The 23,166-nt window shown below is 40.9% G+C and overlaps 1 protein-coding gene and 1 long non-coding RNA gene across 3 annotated transcripts in view; one reads left to right on the top strand and one right to left on the bottom strand.

Moving 5' to 3' along the window:
• The first annotated feature begins 3,579 nt into the window (after positions 1 to 3,579).
• Positions 3,580 to 5,021, top strand: LOC129707372 (uncharacterized). The gene is made up of 2 exons (XR_008725173.1): positions 3,580 to 4,631; positions 4,753 to 5,021. It is a non-coding gene; the product is annotated as an uncharacterized LOC129707372 (long non-coding RNA).
• manbal (mannosidase beta like) overlaps positions 4,198 to 23,166 on the bottom strand; it is a 30,535-nt gene continuing 11,566 nt past the window's right edge. For both annotated transcript variants that reach the window (XM_055652356.1, XM_055652357.1), the window contains exons 2-3: positions 21,334 to 21,554; positions 4,198 to 5,637 (exon numbers count right to left, since the gene is read on the bottom strand). In XM_055652356.1, coding sequence (XP_055508331.1) covers positions 5,530 to 5,637; positions 21,334 to 21,480 — 255 coding nt within the window. In that variant the 5' untranslated portion in view covers positions 21,481 to 21,554 and the 3' untranslated portion in view covers positions 4,198 to 5,529. The remainder of the gene's footprint in view (positions 5,638 to 21,333; positions 21,555 to 23,166) is intronic.

The following is a 23,166-nucleotide window of genomic DNA, read 5'->3' as shown; positions in this document are numbered from 1 at the left end:
GCATGGAGTAATAGAACATGGAGTAATAGAACATTGGAAAATCAGGCCTTTCGGCCCACTACATCTGTGCAGGTCATCAGACACCTATTTACACTAATCCTATTTTTTATTCTGGTCATATTCTCATCATCTTCTCCCAGATTCTACCACTCACTGGCGGCATTATAGCCTGCATGTATTCGGGATGTGGGATGAATCCAGAACACATGGGGAAACCCACATGGTCACAGGGAGAACTGGCAAATTTCACATAGACAGCATCGGAGCACTGAACAGGATTAAACTTTTGTTCTCTGACTTGGAGGCAGTTGTTAGCTGCGTTGCTAAGATACCTCACTACTTATCATTATCACCTACTAAATTAGCACCTAATATCAGTCTAGAAATTGAATCACCTACTACCCAGATAGTAGTGTACATGATTACTTCCAGATGAAATCATGTGTGATTGGACCAACTACATACATTAGCAAGCCTAACATATTACCGGCATTAAATGCAGAGCAAATGATCACCTGTCATACCTCGTTCATTTACCGCACATACTGGCAGAAATTGCAGCTCATTGCTCCATATTATGAATGTCATGGAAGGGATTCAGTGGATATAGTACATCATGGCGATTTGCTATTCCTCTTGAACCTAGACTTCTTGACCTTTCAACCTCCTTAATGGAGGATCTTTCCAAATTATCACAGCAGATCTCTACCGTTTCATGCAGTTTGCTCTCTGCTGCTTCAGAGTGATTATCTTGCCACTCTTAATAAACCGATTTAGTCACAGCTGATCATTCATCACAGATAGCCACAAGAGAAAATTCAATTGAATGATAAACCTCAGTGATAAAAAAAGAATGCCACTTGCATGATGATAAGGAATGATTTTCTTCTATGAATGGTCAAGGTACTTATCAGATGTAAAATTATTTAAAAAATGGCCAAATGCAAGAGTTTCCAGCTCCTTACCAAATGAATTTTCCTGATGTTTTGGGCCTTCTCAAATGAGAAATTGTGTAATAGTTCAGACCAATATAATCACTCAGAGCTTAATTGTATTAAGTAGAGTCATGGAGTAATAGAGACAGGCAGCATTGGAAAAAGCAGGTCTTTCACCTATGCAGGCCATCAACCACCTTGGAGAGACAATGTAGAAAGTGGCCCTTCAGCCCACTGAGTCAACAGCGACCTTTCCATCTATGTCCTACACACTAGTGGCAATTCACAGAAGCCGATTAACCTACAAACCTACACGACTTTGGAATGTGGGAGGAAATCAGAGCACCTAGAGAAAACCCACACGGTCACAGGGAGAATATGTAAATTCCATACAGGTAACACCTGAGGTTAAAATGGAACCCGAGTCTCTGGCACTGAGGCAGCATCTCTACATCCTGTACACAAATAAACTGTTTGATCTACTTTAAAAACAAAAAATGGCGGTAGGAAATCTGATGTCATTAAAAGAAAATGCTGGAAATGTTCAGCCCGTCAGTTAACATCTTTGGCAAGAGAAACAGTGTTAATTTTTCAGTATGTTTTTATGTTATAGAGAAGATAGGGCAGAAAGAACAAATGGAATTTCTCAGGTGATCCCAATTGTTTACAGAGCCATCTGATTAAAAGTGTGAGGGAGAAAACACACAAGGGGACTTGCTAAATCTATGAAATGCAGGTGAAAGTTGTTGTTGAAACAAACCATAAAGATAAATGTTATTAACTTAATATTCATGAAGAAGTGTCCTCTGCTGCAAAAAGGAAGCTGAGATCAGGTGAAAATTCATTATTTTCTTTATTCATTGTTTGATGATATTTAATTTCATCAAAACCTTCAGTCATCTTTTTCTGATTGAAAGGAAAACAAATTAAAAATTCCAAAAGATGTTTTAAAATTTAGCTTTGGTTAACTTGATTACTTTCAATAAATGAAGTCGCCTAAAAAGCCCCAGATTAAATTCTTTTAGTCATCTCTGGAGATCCTGCTGTCATTTAGACAATGCAACATATATTTCACACAGATTTATGACTCAATTTACTTACAATGCTTCTATCAATTATTTTCAATTTCTCTACAAGCAATAACCTGAAAGGAGAAAACCAAGTTTAATAAAATAAAGTTTGAAAATTAAAGATCTATTCTGCAGCATAAATGCAAATAATTTCAGAAATATATGGAAGAAATTTATGACTACTTTTATATAAAACATAAATATGAAACAATCAGAGTGTTCATCAATGCAATAATGGAAGCATGTTTTGAGTGTCAGATTAGGATTTAGCCACCAAGTACTCTGAGGTGAGAGTGGTTGAAATCCTATAACACTTGCTTCAATATGCACTACGTTAATGAAATGTAGCAAAATTATTTAAAATTTGGTTTAAATTTTAGGTAAGGCCAATCGGTTTTCCTGATTTCATCCATTCTGTTTAATCATTTATGCATGAAACTTCTTGCCTCCAGGTGGCTCACGGTTCGCAGTTTTCCCAGATAATACGTTATGCCCAACAGTGGCCAATTTGAGACTGTATAATTGTATACAATGGTAACTTTAAGCACCAAATCCAAATATTCTAGCTAATGTTAAATCATTTTTTTAATCCATTGCGATATTCAAGCATTGTTGTTATGTTATAATTGTTATAAAGTACATTTCAGTTCTCCAGTAGCATTGTGCTATTCTTTGTACTATTTGTATTGGCTTATTCATAGAAGACAGAGGATTGTAGTGGAAGGTAGATATTCTGGCAGAAGGTCTGTACCAGTGCAGGTCAACAGGGATCAGTGCTGGGATCATATCCCAGACATAAATGCAGTTGGGTTGGTAAATTTGCAGATTACACCAAAATTGGAAGAGTTGCAGACAGTGAGGAAGGGTGTCAGAAAATAAAGTAGGACATTTATCAGCTGCAGTAATGGGCTGAGTAATGGCAGATGGAGTTTAACCCAAGAAAGTATGAGGTGTTGCACTTCAAGAGGTTGAATGTAAGGGGAAATTATACAGTTAATGGCAAGACCCTGAACAGCATTGATATGCAGAGGGATCTTGGAGTCCAATTTCATAGCTCACTGAAGTTGCCAACTCAAGTAGATAGAGTGGTAAAGGCGGCATATGGTATGCTTGCCTTCATTGCAAGGGGCACTGAGTACAACAATCAGGAAGTCATAATGCAACTCTATTGGACTTTGGTTAAGCTGCATTTGGAGTAGCACGTGCAGTTCTGGTTGCCCCATTACAGGAAATATATGGAGGCTTTGAGTAGGGTGTAGAGGAGATTTCCCTGGATTAGAGAGCTACAGCTACTGGGAGAGGTTGGATAGACTTGGATTATTTTCTCTGGAGCTTCAGAGGTCGAGGAGAGACTTGTTAGTGGTAAATTATTAGGGGCATAGATAGAGTAGACAGTAGACACCTATTTCCCAAAGGTGGCAATGTGCAATACTAGAGGGCTTAATTAAGAGAGAGGGGGAAAGTTTAATGGTGATATGTGTGACTTTTTGTTTTTTAAACGCAGAGTGGTGGATGCCTGGAACGCATTGCGCTGGGTGGAGGTGGGGGGAGGCAGATATGAATTAGGTTTTAGATAGGCACATCGAAGTGCAGGGAATAGAGGGGTATGGGTCATGTGCAGGCCGATGAGATCCATTGAACTTGGCATCATGCTCAGCACAAACATTCTATGTCTAGGTCTATATTCTGATACATATAAAAAGTTTTTGTTCTTAATATAAAGAAAATATCCCAAAATACTTAATAAAAGTAACTGCCGTAATAAGAAATCCTACGTTTCATAATGTGTAAAATGCAAAAGCAAACCAACTAAGTGGCAACAATATTAAACAAAAGTAAAAATAAGTCTCAATACAATGAAAATACCATTTTAGCAAAATAGTAAATTAATTCCAACCTAAGAAGGGAATAAAAATTAATGATGAGAAATTCTCCATTTTAATATTTGTTTCAGAAGAGCAGAGGAAAGCTTTCCAATCACTTTTTGATGTACAGCATCTGAAAAGTTCCATCATGTGTTTGTACTAATTGTATATTTCACATTTGCTGCAACATATATGGGAAATGCAAAATTAAATGTCAACAAAAATTAAATGGAACAAAAGACAAAACAACCAACAACCATGAAAGCCATGGATAGGAGGAATTTTAAGGGGTAAGAAATAAATGTCAAAATTGTTTATTGTTTTATATATAGACCAAAACAGAAAGCACACGGCCAACATGCTACTTCACGTTCCAAACATGTAATGTCATTGGGCTTTTCTATGCACATTTTGAAATTAATTTGTTTGCTAACATATGTGGGGAGGATGTTTCCTTGAGTGGGAGAGTTTAGGATCAGAGGTCATAGCCTCAGAATTAAGGAAAGAGATTTTTAGAAAAGGATCTTTAGGAAAGAGATGAGGAGGAATTTCTTTAGTCAGAGGGTGGTGAATCTGTGGAATTCTTTACCACAGAAGTCCATGGAGACTGTCAATTGATATTTTTAAGGCAGAAATAGATAGATTCTTGACTAGTATGGGTGTCAGGGGTTATGGGGAAAAAGCAGGAGAATGGAGTAATGCCCCTGTCCCACTTAGGAAAACTGAACGGAAACCTCTGGAGACTTTGCGCCCCACCCAAGGTTTCCGTGCGGTTCCCGGAGGTTGCAGGTAGTGGAAGCAGGTAGGGAGACTGACAAAAACCTCCGGAAACCACACGGAAACCTTGGGTGGGGCGCAAAGTCACCAGAGTTTTCCGTTCAGGTTTCCTAAGTGGGACAGTGGCATTAGGAAGGAGATATAGATCAGCCATGATTGAATGGCGGGGTAGACTTGATGAGCCAACTGGCCAAATTCTGCTCTTATCACGTATGACCTTCATTGCCAATGTGCAAGTTCCATTCAACCAAGCAGAGCATCCGGATAAAAGTTTCTATCCTCTGTTCTTCTCTAGAAATAAGTCACATGTTTACTTAAGTCTACTAAACGTGCAGAAAACCAAGAGAGCTCTGGTGGATTTTTACGTCCTGAAGCTTTAGTAGCACTTGAATAAAAATGTTAAGTCTTATCAAATATGTCATCGCCCAATGACTTGATGGATGATTTATCCCTGCTCACTATAATTGCCCATTGTTAAAATTTAAGCAGAGTTACAATTCAGGGATCATTTAAAACAAAGAGTAGTTCCTCTGTGGCATGCAAGAATGGGGCAATGTTGGACATAAACTGTTCCCCTGAGACCACAGTCAACTACATCATAGAAGTATATGTATCAGCATTCAATGGTTCATGTATAACTGTTAAAGTGACTAACATAACAAAGTTGGTTACAAGTTAGGATCATTTTGAAATATTGCGGCATTAAGATAGATAGCATATGGTGATTACAATTTGACTTCAAACACGTGAAAAACAGCTGTATAAATCAAACGTATAAATAGCAGTGAATAATAAAAAAACATTTTCGGGAACAATGATTACAAAACGAGAACCACCACAGAAACATTGCTGCTATTCTTCTTCTGGTAGACGTCCAGTCATTTATCTCTTTTTCTTGCTTTCTTTCTTGGCCTTCTTTCCTGTTGACGGTGTCATAGGCTTCTGTTTTTTAGTGATATCTGAAGGCTTCAACTCAAATTGTTCCCACTCCTGATGAGATTAAGATTGAGAAGAAAACAAAAATATTTAATTACCCTTGTTTTCAACTTTCTCATATTGGACATTTTCTAATAAAGTATCAATGTAGACTTAAGTGGACAAAAGATAAATTAGTTGTTACTGAACATAGTGCAAACACATGAAGAATCAAATACTATAAGTTAGTCAAGATTTCTCTAATAAACTTAATTTACTAAAATTATTGCTTGCAACTTTAAGGTCAATTTTACTGGTGACCTTACAAGGTTTCTCTTCTCACTAGAACACCAACAGAAATTCAACCTACCACTGCAGCTCCATGCAGCAAACATAATGAAACTAAAACACTTTCTGTATCCGTCCTCTTATTATACATTGTTTCGTAAAGCCTTAAAAAAGTAATGTGAAAGTGCCACGTTTATGTAAATTCATAGCTTTTTATTTAATAGCTAGGATAAGTTTAAAGTTATATTTTATTCTCCTCTATACAGCTGAAACACCGTTAATTTTCAGAGGACTTTTAGCAACACAATGCAATGGAACTAGAGTAATACCTACAGTCATTGCACTGAGCACATTGCATTTTTACATACAAGGGATGGCTGAAAATAGTTGACATTCACTGAAAAGTTTCCCAAGTACAGAAATGTATATGGAAACACTCCAGGTTTAACAGAGATTTGTTGAAATCTCCATAAAATATATTCATGCTAGATTAGCTACTAATTAAGGGGTAAACAATTTATGTTAAAATCCCAGAGCGATATGAATGGTAACGTGTCGATAACTAATTGCAATATTGGTAGCATGACAACAAATGAATAAAAACCCTAATTTTGTGGTTGGGCTAGGTTAAAGACGGTGATTCAAACCGAGACAATGACTGTTGCTTTAATTTATCCCAGGCACAGTGAATACTCTGGGAAGGGTTTATGTGCAGACCTGGTGCTTGACTAGGAACAATAAGAGACAGAGGGCAGATGGACATAAAATGCTGAAGAAACTCAGCAGGCCAAGCAGCATCTCTGGAGAAAAAGTATAGGTGACTTTCAGGTGTGGAAGAGGTCACTGTATTCTCGGTGTGGGCTCCTATATATCAGTGAGACCAAGCGTAGACTTGCCGATTGCTTCGCTGAACATTTAGGCTTAGACCACCTTGGCCTATGCGATCACCCGGTTGCCAAACATTTTAACTCCCCTTCCCATCCGGACCTTCCTGTCCTGGGCCTCGACAGTCAGCAATTAGTTCTCTGAGGATTTGATAGAGTCACATTTTCAGAATCTGCCACGTCAAAATGATTACTTTGTGAAACTTGGTCGACACGGACAGAGTACTAACGCAATGTCAAGAAGTCAGCCTGGCTACCATTAAGTAGCTGTACATTTGTGTGTAAATAGGATGCACGAACATCCAGAAAGAACATGGAGAGAAATGTTTTGAAACACTTGCACAAATGTAACAGAATCACACAATATAGAGAGGCATGTACAAACTAAAACCAACAATTCATCCAGGTATTTACCACTGTGTACAAGAAAAACCTGCTTTACACATCTCCTTTAACCCCCCCCCCATCTCATTTTAAATCTAGACCCTCCAACATTTCCCTGAAAAGATCATTTCCCTGAGGAAACCACCAAGCAGTGGGATTGGCTCAGTTGTGGACATGATTTATCGATATTTTCAACATTCTGATCATGTGCGAACTACTTACCGACTTAAAGCCTCTTCATCTTTGTGCAGATGATTTGATTGACTTCATTTCTCACAATACACCCTTACAGCAACTAGAAATTCTGCCCTCGTTTTGTGATCAGTTTCACACTGGCAGCTCTGTCCTGAGAAGAGATTACTAGGTGGATGATATAAAGAATCGGGGATATGTCTGAAGAATTGAAACATCTCGACAGACTCCTGGGAATCTCAAGCCCATGACTCAAAAACGAGAAGTAGCATTCAGGATATTGCTGAGAATTGAATCCATGTATTTGCAGCACACACAGCCCTGGATTAGCAGTGGAAGAAGCATACAACTTCAGAAGCTACCCACTGACTATCCCCATTAATCACCTGGCCCATCAATGGACGCCTGCAGTTCCCACACAGGGTGACAGCACCAGCAGTGGCTGCCTCACCAACAGTCTGCCTGTCCTTTCTTCTTTTTGTTATTTTTAGTATGTATTAAAAGTATTCTTTAGTGTTCCTTGGTTTATTTTATGCGGGGGGTGGGGTTTGGGGAAACGTTTTTAAAAATCTATTACCTTGACGGAGATGCAATTTTTTTCCTTATCATATCTCTGTCTCCACATCGTGCAGTTGGCGGCCTTCCCTGGAGACCAACCCGGCACTCCAAGCCGTAGGAGTTTGTGGGAACTTAACGTCGTGGAGCTTACGATCCCTTTGCCGGGGATCGAAGCTCCAACTGCGGGGCCTGTGGACGTTAACTTCGTGAAGCCCACGGTATCTGGTAAGAAGAGGCCGATTCGGGAGATCCATGCCGCGGAGAGAGTTTCAACCGCCCCGACGCGGGAGATTCGATCGTCGGATGCGGGGACTTTGATCTCCCTGACTGTAGATGGTTTGACTGGCCCGACCGCAGGAGAACAAAGAGGAAGAAGATTGAACTTTATTGCTTTCCATCACATGTGAGGAATGTGGAATCCACTGTCGTGGATGTTTATGTCAACTTTTATGTGGTTGTTGCTTTTCACTTTGGATGGCTGTATGGCAACTCAAATTTCACTGTACCTTAACTGGTACATGTGACAATGAACTGACCTTGAAGATTTAGGGTATAATCAAGCAATACCTAGTACTTAATGGATCCATTTATCGCTGCAGGAAGCCTCGAGTGGAGAGATAATAACAGATACAGCTTGAATAGTCCTTATGATTATTCAATTACTATATCCAGCATGTGGAAAATACATATAGGAAGACAACTTGTATCCACTGAACAATGCAGTTGTACAAATCAAGGAAGAGAAAGGGAGAAACTAGATGGAGTAAAATTTAAAGAAGTATAAATGTGAGATCAAATGAAGAGAACATCACTCGATAAAAATGGAAAGCAGCTGCCACCTAGTGGAAAACTATAAATATGATTGAAAATACAATTGTATTTCCATGCACATTTGAGATCCAGATGTGTGGATATCTATTTATGCAAATCATTTATTACAGTAAGAGCAAGATTAAACGATAACAACAACATTTAAACCTATAGCAGACATGCACATTCAATGAATGACTATATAAACATGCCTACAGATATCAAGTATTACAGAAACAGTGCATGTCAATTCATTCTTCACTGTAGAAATGCCCATATGCTGTCAAAAGCCCTTTAAGTACAACGGGGGATTTCAAGGATATATCCTTGAAAGACCTGGTAATTTTGTAACCAGATTTATCAATGTTTGCCGTATTGATTCCCAGTTTATCGTTCAGCATTATTCTAGTCATTAAACTGCTGAAAATGTGTCTGCTGTAAATTAGTGGCCCAGTGTGAAAATGCAGTTTTAAGACATTGCCATTCATGACGTGATGTTCAGATAGGTCTAAATATACAATCTCTTTCTGGAATGCAGTAAAATAATTATTAAAAAAAAAAAAAAAAATCAGTCTTCAGGCCAGAGATGCAATGACCAATGACAATTCTTCTACGAAAAGACACCACTTGCAGTTAGAGCAGTTCACAAAGAAATTCCAATCATGAGAAACAGTATGAATCTTCCCAGTGCAATTCAGCTCTGCAGCATCTCACTGGGATGAAGTTCTCAACAACTATCAAATTGTATAAATTTAAATTACTAAATGAGTAAATCACTCTGAGGTTAAAGTCCACACAACCAAATTATTGGAATGTCACATATCAAACACTTTCAGGAAGGTCATGTAAGCAGTTGAATATTCAATCGGCTCAGGATCACAAGGATTCATCATGACAGCATCACGTAAACCTCACCTTTCCCCACCACTAACTGGTTAACTTTACAGGAGTTCAATTCTTCTTCCTCTATAATTCTGTTGTAACCTTATGGATTGCTATACATTCTCTGGAATTTAGTCTTTTGGAAATGTATAAGACTTGTCTGCGTTGCCAACAAATGCAACAAAAGCAGTTTAAAGCGATTGAAAGAAACAGTTAAAGCCCTGTCCCACTGTATGAGTTCATTCAAGAGTTCTCCCCGAGTTTGCCCTGAATCGAACTCGGAGATTTACGGTAATTGTCGCTCGTAAGTACTCAGGGCTCTCGTGGACGTTTTTCAACATGTACCAAACATGTTGAAAAATCTTCATGAGTCTTCCCGAGCATACCTGCCGTTAGCGAGTCTTCCCGAGTATCTGCCGTTAGCCTTACGAGCTGCTAAGAGACGTCCCCGAACTCCGACGTACCCGCTACGTTCATTCTACGTGCTTGCCACGAGTTTGGTTTTTCTAAAACTCGGGAGAGCACTTGAATGAACTCGTACAGTGGGACAGGGCCATTATATCATCATTTGTCAGGAAAAGAAACACAAGATCTAGGAATCGTTCTATGGTTTGGTACATGTGCACCCGCATGGAGTATTATCGGGTCCTCATTAAAGTTAATGAGGACGATAAACAATTTCCTTGACAGCAAGTATTGAATTGAATTGAATTTCCTTTATTGTCATTCAGACCTTTCAGTCTGAACTAAATTTCGTGCCTGCAGTCATACATACAATAATACAATAATAGACAACAGAACAGACAGTAAACACAAATTAACATCCACCACAGTGAGTCCACCAAGCACCTCCTCACTGTGATGGAGGCAAAAATCTTAGGGCTGCAGTCTCTTCCCTCCTCTTCTCCCTCTGCGCTGAGGCAATACCCCACCGGGCGATGGTAAATCAGTCCCGCGGCTCACCGAGCTCCGCAAACTGGCCGGTTCAAACACCGTGGCCCGGGGTGGTCAAAGCTGCCGCCCTCCAGTCCAGCGGACGCAGCTGTTGACGACGTCGTCCACTGGCCCGCGGCCGAACCCCGGACTCAGGCCGCCGCCGCCAGAACGCCGTCTCAGCCACCGGAGCACCGTTCCAGCCCCGAGCCGGGTCGCCCTCACGTGAGCGTCTCAGCCCCGCGCCAGGCCACCCTCACGGGAGCGCCGTTACCCTCGAGCTGGGCCGCCCCAACAGGAGCGCAGTTCCACCCTCGAGGTGGCCCGCCCCGACGGGAGCGCCGTTACCCTCGGGCTGGGCCACCTCAGCGCCCCACGGGAGCGTCTCAGCCCCTCACGGGAGCGCCCTTCCAGCCCCGTACAAGTTTTCTTTCAATTTATTATAGCTCACGATGTTTAAAAGAACACCACAGTGGCAATCAAAAGAGCTCTGGTTAACAATAGAACAAGCTAGGAATTTTATCTACTACTGCTAAAATGTCGCCCAGGGGATTATGTCCAATCACGATATTGAGAAAGTAAACCCCAGACAAAAGCATCAAATCAGTCAGGACAGCAGAATATGTTCATGGCTTTGAAAGGAAAATTTAGGTTACTTGTCAGACTCCTTTTTTTTATTTTCAAAACAATTGCAACAAGGTGCGAGGGACCCAATAACAGCTTGATACTGCAATGAGAAAACTGTTGGATTGGTATTCTGGGCAAAATAAAATATGCTCAAAGGCCTTCTCCAAATGCTATTTCATTATCATTTAAACAGATGACAGCTAAACAAAATTTGAGCTTTGATCAATTATTCAATGAATTAATAACAGACAATGAAACTTAATAACGTTCGGCATGTTAGCTATCAGCAAATGAGAAATTGTGTTAAAGTTTCAAGTTAATAACCTTGTATCACAATATTTAAAGGCAGGGTAAGCGATGGAGGAACTTACAATTTCACCCTTAACTGAATCACTGGGTAATTTCTCCCAAGCCCTGTTACTTCAATAATACAGCAGATATGCTAACAAGGAAATGCACTCACTCCACAGTTGCTGTCTGACCTGTGAAATGTTACCAGCATGATTCTGTTTTTTAATTTAATTTTAGATTCCTTGCACCTGCAATAAAGTAAAAGAAATGTGACAGGCGTAAGCTCTCAAAGCCCTTCCTGGTCAATCAATATGATCATGGTGATCTACACCATCTAGATGTGAAGAGGATGTTTCCACTAGTGGGAGAGTCTAGGACTAGAGGTCATAGCTCCAGAATTAACATTCCTTTAGGTAGGAGATGAGGAGGAATTTCTTCAGAGGGTGGTGAATCTGTGGAATTCTTTGCTACAGTAGGCTGTGGAGACCGTCAATGGATATTTTTAAACGCAGAGATAGGTACAGTGCCCTCCATACTGTTTGAGACCTAGACCAATCATTTATTTATTTGCCTCTCTACTCCACAATTTGAGATTTGTAATAGAAAAAAAAAATAACTTATGGTTAAAGTGTACATTGTCAGATTTTAATAAAGGCCATTTTTATACATTTTGGTTTCACCATGTAGAAATTACACCAGTGTTTATACATAGTCCCCCCATTTCAGGCCACCATAATATTTGGGACACAGCAATGTCATGTAAATGAAAGCAGTCATGTTTAGTATTTTGTTGCATATCCTTTGCATGCAATGACTGCTTGAAGTCTGGGATTCATGGGCATCACCAGTTGCTGGGTGTCTTCTCTGGTGATGTTCTGCCAAGCCTGTATTGCAGCCATCTTTAGCTTGTGCTTGATTTGGGGGCTAGTCCCCTTCAGTTTTCTCTTCAGCATATAAAAGGCATGCTCAATTAGGTTCAGATCGGGTGATTGACGTGGCCATTCAAGAATTGACCATTTTTTAGCTTTGATAATCTCCTTTGTTCCTTTAGCAGTATGTTTAGGATCATTGTAGAATGAACTGTTGGCCAACGATTGAGGCATTTGTTTGAACAATCGGCAAGGATGTGGAGCCTTTGGAAAGGGTGCAGAGGTAGTTTATAAGAATGATGCCTGCATTAGCAGGTATTAGCTGCAGGGAGAGGTTGGACAGACTTGGATTGTTTTCTTGGAAATGCCAGAAGTTGCGGGGAGACCTGATAGAAGTATATACAATTATGAGAGGCAGAGACCCTTCTTCAGAGCGTCTGTGCAATGTAATGTCCTCAAGGTAAGGTACTACACAATAATACTGCCTTCTGCAATACAATGGCTTGGCTTTAAGGGAACAGAATTTACTGAAAAAAACCCACTTAAACAACAACAGAAGTAAACAGAGCTTCCGAGGCATGCCTCCTACTTAACTAGATTACAGAAATAGTTTATTGCTCAAAAAGTCATCAAAACGTTAAAATACAAATATCCTGCAAAGCACATAGTTAAACTTCATCAACTAAAACAATCCGAAAAAAAAAATCGTCGTAACTAGGTCGATCTTAGTTATTCTCCTCTGGTGAAATGAATGAAGTTGCTAGTTGAATCCAAAGCTATTTAAAGAGACACCTGCAAAAATGGTGGAAAATTAAAGCAGCATCTTACTCCCATGATGGACTATAAATGGGGTGCAATAGCTTCAGTAAAACTAATATGACCAGCTGCTTGTTGCTTTGGGGCTTCTATGTTTTGCAGAAACTATCAGAAGATTTCTCAGGGAATGATTGCAGATTCACAAGGATCTATTATCATTCCCCAGCAAAATCTGGGCCAAGATTCTTCTCAAGGGTCCGTACAATCATATTGTTAATCCCCACGTTTACTCCTGATGACTGATTTCCTTATGTTACTGAAGAAAGAGAGAGGCCTTTATTTGCTTTCTAACTGATGATACTTTACCAGCATTCCATGCAATAGTTACCTTGCATATCTCTCTCTCTCTCTCTCTGACATTAGCAAAAACTAAACATATGACTACATTTAAGAGGGATTTAGACAACTATATCATCATCAGCAGTCACTCAAAACTGCTCATCTCCATAGGGTCGTCTACTTGTGGGTCTGCAGATGTCTGTAGAGGTCGATCCGCGATCCACACACCTTGGTGCAACGTGGGCAGTGGAGACTGGCGGTGGTTGATAGTCGTCGAGCCCCCTTCTCTCTCTCCTTATGGTGCTGTCACTTTGTCTCTGCGACATGGCGTAATTCCATTTTGTGACGTGCAGCTCCTTCCTGCACGGATTTCCTCCAGGAGCGCCTGTCCAGTGCAATGTGTTCAATGTGATATGGAATTTCTTCAGACTGTTCTTGATGTTGTCCTTGAAGCGTTTCTTTGACCCGCCGGGGCTCCTTCAATTGAGAGTACAGGATTTGTTTAGGGAGACGTGTGTTGTGGTGGTGATGCTGGACATGTTGGCTTCCTCCAAAACTCTAATATTGGTGCGTTGGTCCTCCCAGCTGATCCTCAGAATCTTTCGTAAAGATCTTTGATGGTATTGTTCCAGGGCTCTCAGGTGCCTGCTGTATATAGAATTATATGGCCCTAACATAGACAAATGGGATTAGTGTAGATGGGCAAAAAGGTCAACATGAACATGATGGGGTACAGGGCATATGTTGTGGTTCTATGACTCTATTTAGATTTTTTTGTAAATAATAAAAAAAATGACTAATATCAACTAGTGCTAATAATAGAACACAAATGCACCCCATTCTGTGACAAACTGAGTGAATTCAAACATATAAGGCGATAGAACAATGACATTGAGCTTTTCTTGGATCCTTTCTTAGAAAGCTCCAGCAGCAACCACAAGAGCTCTTGCGCAATAGAAAACTACCTTATTTGCAAAAAAATGAGAGAGAAGCAAGGGTCTGACGAAGGGATTCGGCCCGAAACGTCACCTATTTCCTTCGCTCCATAGATGCTGCTGCACCCGCTAAGTTTCTCCAGCATTTTGGTCTACCTTAGAGAGAAGCAACCTGTCTCTTTAGGGCTTGAAGTAGAACTGGTTATGCAAGAGGAAATTACGAGAGAGACAATTGTGCAGAGAGTACTCTATTTAAGCTCTCAGCCTAACCACCAATCTTCAAACACACACACACACACACACACACATATATAGCAAGAAAATCTATGGTATTAGCAGCAAGACAGACAAGAATAGATGCAACAAACTGCAAGGCTCACTTTACACTTGGTATCAGCACTTTTCACCACAACAGCTGACAGCAATTTTTTATTTAATTTCTCATAACAACTAACCTAAGACAGTAAGGCAAATGAATGCGAAATCAGAGAGGTACTTTATAAAATGGAAACACTAGAGACTGCAGATGCTGGAATGTTGGGCAAACAAACTGCAGGAGAAACTGGGCAGATCTGAAGATGAGTCCCAACCTGAAAGTTTAAGAAGGAACTGCAGATGCGGGAAAATCGAAGGTAGACAAAAATGCTGGAAAAACTCAGCGGGTGCAGCAGCAGCTATGGAGCGAAGGAAATAGGCAACGTTTGGGGCCGAAACCCTTATTCCAACCTGAAAGGTTGGCTGTCCATTCCTTACACAAATGCTGCCTAACCTAATGAGTTCCTCCAGCAATTACTCCTTATAAAAATGTGAGATAAGCCCTCTGTTTTGTGCCGGAAATACAGCTCTCGTGTGTAAAATGATAATGAGAAATAAACGTGGATAGAAATGGCAAACAACCATTACAGATTAACATGATCCAAAGTACAAAGTTAAATATTGCATTCATGAAAACTAAAATAGTATTAAACTTCATCCCTTCCGATGCAAATGACAAAAACTTTATAGCAGGTATATCTTTGACAAACATTTTAAAATATCTCAATCACAAAGAAGCAAACATTAAATTCATATTCCATCTTCATAAAACAGAATGCAATACTTTTTGTCAATATTAAATTACCTTTTCTTGCAATTTCAGGAGCAGAGGAAATTCTTATATGGCTGCACTAAATTGAAAGCATTAAAATTATGTGCCTGAAATACATTCACAGTGATTCAATAGATTTGTCATGGTGATGTCAAAGAGGATTCTCTTGAACTTCTACAGCTGCACAGTAAGGAGCATACTGGCGGGTTGCATCGTGGCCTGGTTCGGCAACTTGAACGTCCAGGAGCAGAAAAGACAGCAAAAAGTTGTGCACACTGCCCAGTCCATCACTGGCTCCGACCTCCCCACCATCGGCAGGATCTATTGAAGTCGCTGCCTCAAAAAGGCAGCCAACATCATCAAAGACCCACACTATCCTGGGCACACACTCATCTCACCATTGCCATCAGGAAGAAGGTACAGGAGCCTGAAAACTGTAATGTCCAGGTTCAGGAACAGCTTCTTCCCCACAGCCATCAGACTATTAAACACAACAACAAATAAGCTCTGAACTACAACAGACTATTATTAATATTGCGCAATGTTTGTTTATTTATTGAGTATGCGTGCACATTGAACATTTTATTTCCCATTATCTACTATGTTTACATATTCTGTTGTGCTGTAGGAAGCAAAAATGTCATTGTCCTATCTGGGACAAATGACAATAAAACACTCTTGACTCTTGATATTGTTATTGGTATTTAAGATTGATATTTTAGAATAAGGGGTAAGCCATTTAGAATGGAGATGAGGAAACACTTTTTCACACAGAGAGTTGTGAGTCTGTGAAATTCTCTGCCTCAGAGGGTGGTGGAGGCTGGTTCTCTGTATACTTTCAAGAGAGAGCTAGATAGGGCTCTTAATGACAGCAGTCATGGGATATGGGGAGAAGGCAGGAACAGGGTACTGATTGGGGATGATCAGCCACGATCACATTGAATGGCAGTGCTGGCTCGAGGGGCCGAATGGCCTACTCTTTCACCTATTGTCTATTGTCAGATCTTGAAACTCTTGGATTGGATTGAGCGAGTTAGTTATAGCTGGTGCTTAGAATGAGTGTTCCCGAGACCAAAAGCAAATTAAATGGGAGCTAAGTGTTCCTCAGCGCTATCTAGTGGTCACTGCTTGAAGTACGCCCACATTACATTAGGAGAGGATAAGAACAGAATCAATTCTGACAGCTACACATGCTTGAGCATTCAACAATAATATTACACCATGAAAAACAAACCCCACCAGACATGCCCTACAGGGGTCTAGCTGTCAAGAAAATGAACCCAACAAAATGTTGTTGCCTTGGTGAGCAGAGCTGATAGTGAAGCAAAGGAAAGATTTGCAAGAATATGAACACGAAAATATGGATAAGGGAAACAAGAGATATAAATGTAGAGAGATAAAGGGACAACAGGTAGCTATTTGTTAGAAACCTTGAAATATAGAAAAATAGGTGCTGGAGTAGGCCATTCGAGCCAGCACCACCATTCAATATGATCATGGCTGATCATCTAAAATCAGTGCCCCGTTCCTGCTTTTTCCCCATATCCCTCGATTTCTTTAGCCCAAAGAGCTAAATCTAACTCTCTATTGATAATATCCAGTGAATTGGCCTCCACTGCATTCTGTGCCAGAGAATTCTACAGATTTACAACTCTCCGGGTGAAAAGTCCTAAATGGCCTACCCCTTATTCTTAAACTGTGACCCCCGGTTCTGGACACCTCCAACATCGGGAACAGTTTTCCTGCACCTAGCCTGTCCAATCCTTTAAGAATGTTATATGTTTCTATAAGATCCCCTCTCATCCTTTTAAATTCCAGTGAATACAAGCCCAGTCGTCCCATTCTTTAATTATATGTCAGTCCCGCCATCCCGGGAATTAACCTTGCACTTCCTCAATAGCAATAATGACCTTCCTCGAATTAGGAGACCAAAATTGCACACAATACTCCAGGTGCAGTCTCACCAGGGCTCTGTACAACTACAGTAGGACCTCCTTGTTCCTAAACTCAAATCTTCTTGCAATGAAGGCCAACATGCCATTAGCCTTTTTCATTGCCTGCTGTACCTAATGAGTTGGATGATCAACCATGATCATATTGAATGGCGGTGCAGGCTCGAAGGGCCGAATGGCCTACTCCTGCACCTATTTTCTATGTTCTATGTATCTGCATGCGCACTGTCAGAGACTGATGTGCAAGCATACCCAGGATTCATTGCACCTCCCCTTTTCCTAATCTGACACCATTCAGATAATCTGCCTTCCTGGTCTTGCCACCAAAGTGGATAACCTCACATTTATCCACATTATTCTGCATCTGCCCACTCACCCAACCGATCCATGTCATCCTGCAGCCTCCTAGCATCCTCCTCACTGCTCACACAGTATTGTGTCATCTGCAAACTTGGAAATGTTACATTTAATTCCCTCGTCTAAATCATAAATATATATTGTAAAGAGCTGGCGTCCCAGCACCCCATTAGTCACTGCCTGTCATTCTAAAAAGAACCCGTTAATTCCTACTCTTTGCTTCTTGCCAACCAGTTCTCTATCCATGTCTACCCTACCCTACCCCCAATACCGTATGCTCCAATTTTGCACACTAATCTCTTGTGTGGGACCTTGTCAAAGGCTTTTTGAAAGTCCAGATACACCACATCCACTGGCTCACCCAAATCGATTCTACTTGTTACATCCTCAAAAAAATTCCAGAAGTTTAGTCAAGCATGATTTTCCCTTCATAAATCCATGCTGACATTGTCCAATCCTGTCACTGCTTTCCAAATGCGCTGCCATAACATCTTTAATAATAGACTCAAGCATCTTCTCCACTACCGATGTAAAGATAACTGGTCTATAATTTCCTGTTTTCTCTTTCCCGCCTTTCTGTGGAAAAGTGGAATGACATCGCTCAGTCCACATTTGGTCTCGCCGATAAGAATCCACATCTTGAACAATGGATACAGTAGATGAGACTGGAGGAGGTGCAGGTTAATCGCTGCCTAACCTGTCGGGGTCCCTGCACAGAGTCGAGGGAGGAGGTATAACGACATGTCGACATGGCAACTGCATCTTCTGCAGTTGCAGGAGAAGGTACCTGGGGAAAGGGTGGTTACGGTGGGAAGAGATGAGTTAACCAGGGAGTTGCGGAGGGAACGGTCTCTGCGGAAGGCAGAAAGGGGTGGAGATGGGAAAATGTGGCTAGTGGTGGGATCCCGTTGGAAGTGGTGGAAATTGCGGAGAATTATGTGTCGTATGAGACAGCTGATGGGGTGGAAGGACTAGGGGGACTTTTCTGACTAGGGGGAGGGGGAGCAAGGGCGGAGAATCGAGACACGAGTGAGGGCCTGATCTCTGATGGGAGAGGGGAACCCCCGTTCCCTCAAGAATGAGGATATCTTGGATGTCCTGGAATGGAACACCTCATTTTGGGTGTAGATGGATGAATTGGGAGTAGGGGATATAGTCTTTGCAGGAAGCAGGGGGGGGGGGGAAGAAGTGTAGTCGAGATAGTTGTGGGAGTCAGTGTTTGTAATAGACGTCGGTCGTTAGCCTATTTCCTGTGATGGAGACTATGAGATCAAGAAAGGGGAGGGAAGTGTTGCCCTAATTTCATTTTTTACCTTTATTTGCACTGATCGCAGTCAGCTGCCCGGCAAATTATACAAACGCCGTGTCATTTAGACTAAAGTTAATCACAAAGGCACCTCAAAACACATTAAACATGCTGGATATTTTGGCAATGCATGGTAAAGTACATCTACCCATTAATCCAAGGAGCTAAGTGTCTTTCTAATGCAGTTGTGGTAATTAATTGCTGAAAAGAGATCTCAAACTCTCAAGATTCTCAAACTCATTATGTATGAATGGTCAAGATATGTGATCAGCCTTTTTTCATACTGCAGCTTACAAGCTTTGTCCTTGACTTGTTGCTGCTGGGAAAGAACATCTGATTGTGGTTTCAGAAACTAATTTGGAGCTGGTCTTGATATTTTTAACATGCACTGCACAAAATGGCTCAATTGTGTTGCCAGTAATGTGCTTGGTAGAAATAGGTGCAAATACAATTGGGTAGGGAAAAAGTGTGCCGTGGTTGTTTTAATATAGCATTTGAATTGTCGCTTCAAATATTTATCTTGGATTTTGTTTCTCCAAATGTATTTTCACTCTCCAGGCATTGTGTCACTGAACACATTGATTCCCTAATGGGTCACAACTTCACTGATGCCAACCATATGTGCAGATAATACCCATGTGCACAGTTTTCCTCTTCACGTAAAAAATACAGATGAGCACGGCAAAATGTTTGCCTGTCCTGTCCTTACCCAACACCTTCATCATGTCAATGGCCGTCTTGTCCTTACTCAACACTGAATAGTAATCAGTAGATGGGCAATTTACATGTCCCCGTGGCATTACGCTGACTTTGCATGTGGTAATGAATTGAAAATTCCATCCATTGATAAAATTAGGTTCTGGCTCATACATATTCATTGTGATTCTAGAATTTATTTTCTCAGAGAAGAAGCAGGCATCCAGTTAAATATCTTCACCCATATTTAATTGTATTCCACATTTCCTTGATCACTGTCTGCTTTGATCAGTCGTTTTCACACCTTACATTCTCTTTGTACCCTTCCCTGTCTCCAAATTCCCTATCTCCAGATTCAATCTGAAGAAGGATTTTGACCTGAAATGTCATCCATTCCTTCTCTCCAGAGATGCTGCCTGTCCTGCTGAGTTACTCCAACATTTTGTGTCTATCTTCAGTATAAACCAGCATCTGCTGTTCCTTCCTAAAAAGTAGCTATTCTATTTCTTTGATTATTCAGACATTGGATCTGGCTGTCTCACCAAAACCAGCATTTATTACCTGACCTTAATGTCCCTTGCGAAGATGAGATGAACCTGCTTAAACAGAGCAGCTTACTAGGCCACTCAAGAGGTCATTTTTGAAGCAACCACACAAGGTGGGTCTGGTCACATGTAGGCCAGATAAAAGGCATAAGCCTTACGTTTTAATTTACATCCTCTCAGCTTTCCTTTCAAACGTGTTCATTGTCAGCATATTGCTAACACATCCCTGTACCATTCCATAATTCAACCCTGGAATGATTAAGCGGAAATGTGCCAGAAGGATTAAAGCAAAAGGAAGGGTGTATTTTGGTTGCAAAATGGGTGGCTCACCTGCTTCCAAACCCATACATCCCATCTCCCCCAATACCCAAATTGTATGTCACTTGGCTTCTTGTCTGACAATGGACCTCATGCCAAATCACTGAAGTGGTTTATGCCAGAGAGTGGTGAATCTCTGGAACTCTCTGCCACAGAGGGTAGTCGAGGCCAGTTCATTGGCTATATTTAAGAGGGAGTTAGATGTGGCCCTTGTGGCCAAGGGGATCAGAGGGTGTGGAGAGAAGGCAGGTACGGGATACTGAGTTGGATGATCAGCCATGATCATATTGAATGGCGGTGCAGGCTCGAAGGGCCGAATGGCCTACTCCTGCACCTAATTTCTATGTTTCTGCTGACTCCTGATAGAGGTGTATGCCCCCCCACCCCACTCTTGCAGATCCTCATCGAAAATTGGTCATTCTACTGGGAATTTATCTTGTATTCCTGGTAAAATGGACCAAAATCCTGAACATCTGGCAAAATCCCTACTTGACATACTTCCCCTTCCTTGAGGAAAATCTTTCACCCTCTCTTTGCCTCTGCCCCCTTCTTACAATGACAATCAACTGCCATGTAGTAAATCAGGAATAGGCACAACAAAGCAAATTGGGATTCTTTTTTGTTTCAAAGAGTTTTGGTTTCAAGCAAACTTAAAGCAAAGCTGTTGTCCATTAACAACTGCAACTAAAAACAGTCATCAATTGCACTTCCTCCCACCACATACAGAGATTAAAAGGAAATGGTAATTGGAGAAATTCTTACCGGCTCTGGTGATTTAGAAGGCAGCAAGATTGATAATATGCAGACGATTTGGAAAATTGCTGCAAGAAACAAGCCATAACGCAGGACATTGTCAAAGAAGGTGGGTTCTTGTATTTCTGGAGGAGTCAAATCAAACTCTGTCGCCATTCCTCTTCCTGATGTCTGGAGGTCCTTTGAAGAGTTTTCCGATATTTTGTTCTTATTCTATCATGAAACGGTATCTAAGGAGAAAGAAAAATGGAGAATAGCTGGGTGAAATATACTTGCATATGGTCTAATGACATTCACGGCATCTAAAGTCAGCAAACTTTAAATTTACTGATTGAAAAAATCTAATATACTGCTCTCAAGAGAAGCACACAATATCATCCGTAGTCCCTACGACATATGTTGCACCGTGTTAACAGGGATATCCCTCACAAATGTCAAGCAGATTTCTGAGATCCCTGCAAAGAGTCATTCTCATAAAGTGAAGATTTCTTTAAAAAAAAAGCTTATTAATTTGGTCCCATTTCTAAAAGGTTTGAAAAGCATAGAAATGTTCAGGAGAATGGCGCCAGAAATGTGAGATTTGTGCTACGGGAAGTTTGGGAGGTACGATGCAAGTGTTGAGAGTAATGGGAACTCCAGACAGAGAGAAACGGACTTGTGGATCAGAAGATGCATATTTTTAAGTGAGAACCGAAAAAAAAGGCACCATGAGAAACATAGTGCTTCTTGCAGCAAGTGGGTAGTATCCTGAATGGATGATGGAACCCTTTCAGCAAAGGATTGGGGGAGTTCTTTAGAGAACTATGGAAAAGGGCAAGGGATAGCAGGAATGACTGCATTGTTCTAGCTGAGATTTTCTCATCTAATTTGATCAGCTACACTTTTTATTCACTATAATTCTTATTCCCTGTACTCCTGCCTCTTTGACTTCATCTTTACTGCTTTCATATGACTGGTGTCAATTCAATTTTGCAGTAGACACCAGTTAGCATCCCGGAGTGACGGCTTCGAATGTGTGTATAAAAAAGGCAGGTAGTCACTCGTAGAGCGGCCTGTTGAGAGTGGTTTTCTGGAGGCTGTGTCTGTCGAGGGTAAGTCATAGTCATACAGTGTAGAAACAGGCCCCTCGACCCAACTTGTCCGCACTGTTCATCATGCCCCATCAAGTCCCACCTGTCTGTGTTTGGCCCATATATCCCTCTAAACCCGTCCTATCCATGTACCATGTCTAAATGATTCTTAAACGTTGCAATAGTACCTGCCTCAACAACCTTCTCTGACAGCTCGTTCCATACACCCATCACCCTCTGTGTGAAAAGGTTATCCCTCAGGTTCCCATTAAATCTTTCCCCCCGCACCTTACTCTCACCAGCTAGCGTGCGGTCCTGACTTCCCATCCACCTCATTGGAGACCTTTGAGCTATCTTTAATTGGACTTTATTGTGCACTAAATGTTGTGCCCTTTATTGTTTATCTGTACACTGTGGACAGCTTGATTGTATTCATGTACAGCCTTTTCTTTGACTGGATAGCATGCAACAAAAGTTTTTTACTGTATCTGGTTACAAGATGACAATAAACTAAACTATTCACTAACAGAAAATAGCAATAATGTTTTTGACTCCAAATTCTAAAATGCTATTTTAGAATAGTAATATAAAGTGCAAATGAATCCCCCAATAGAAATCAATATGGTCTGGGTTTTTTTCACTGTAAAGACCCCACTTTTTACCCCTCCACTTCATTTTCGATCTTGCATTCAGATAGGTCTCCATTCTACCACTTGTTTCCTGGAACTACTCCAATCACATTCTTTTATGAACCTCAAATATCTAAATATTT

This window comes from Leucoraja erinacea, chromosome 21, assembly GCF_028641065.1.
Source record: "Leucoraja erinacea ecotype New England chromosome 21, Leri_hhj_1, whole genome shotgun sequence".
In the NCBI taxonomy this organism is placed as follows: Eukaryota; Metazoa; Chordata; class Chondrichthyes; order Rajiformes; family Rajidae; genus Leucoraja; species Leucoraja erinaceus.
This window is presented reverse-complemented; position numbering and strand designations above follow the sequence as displayed.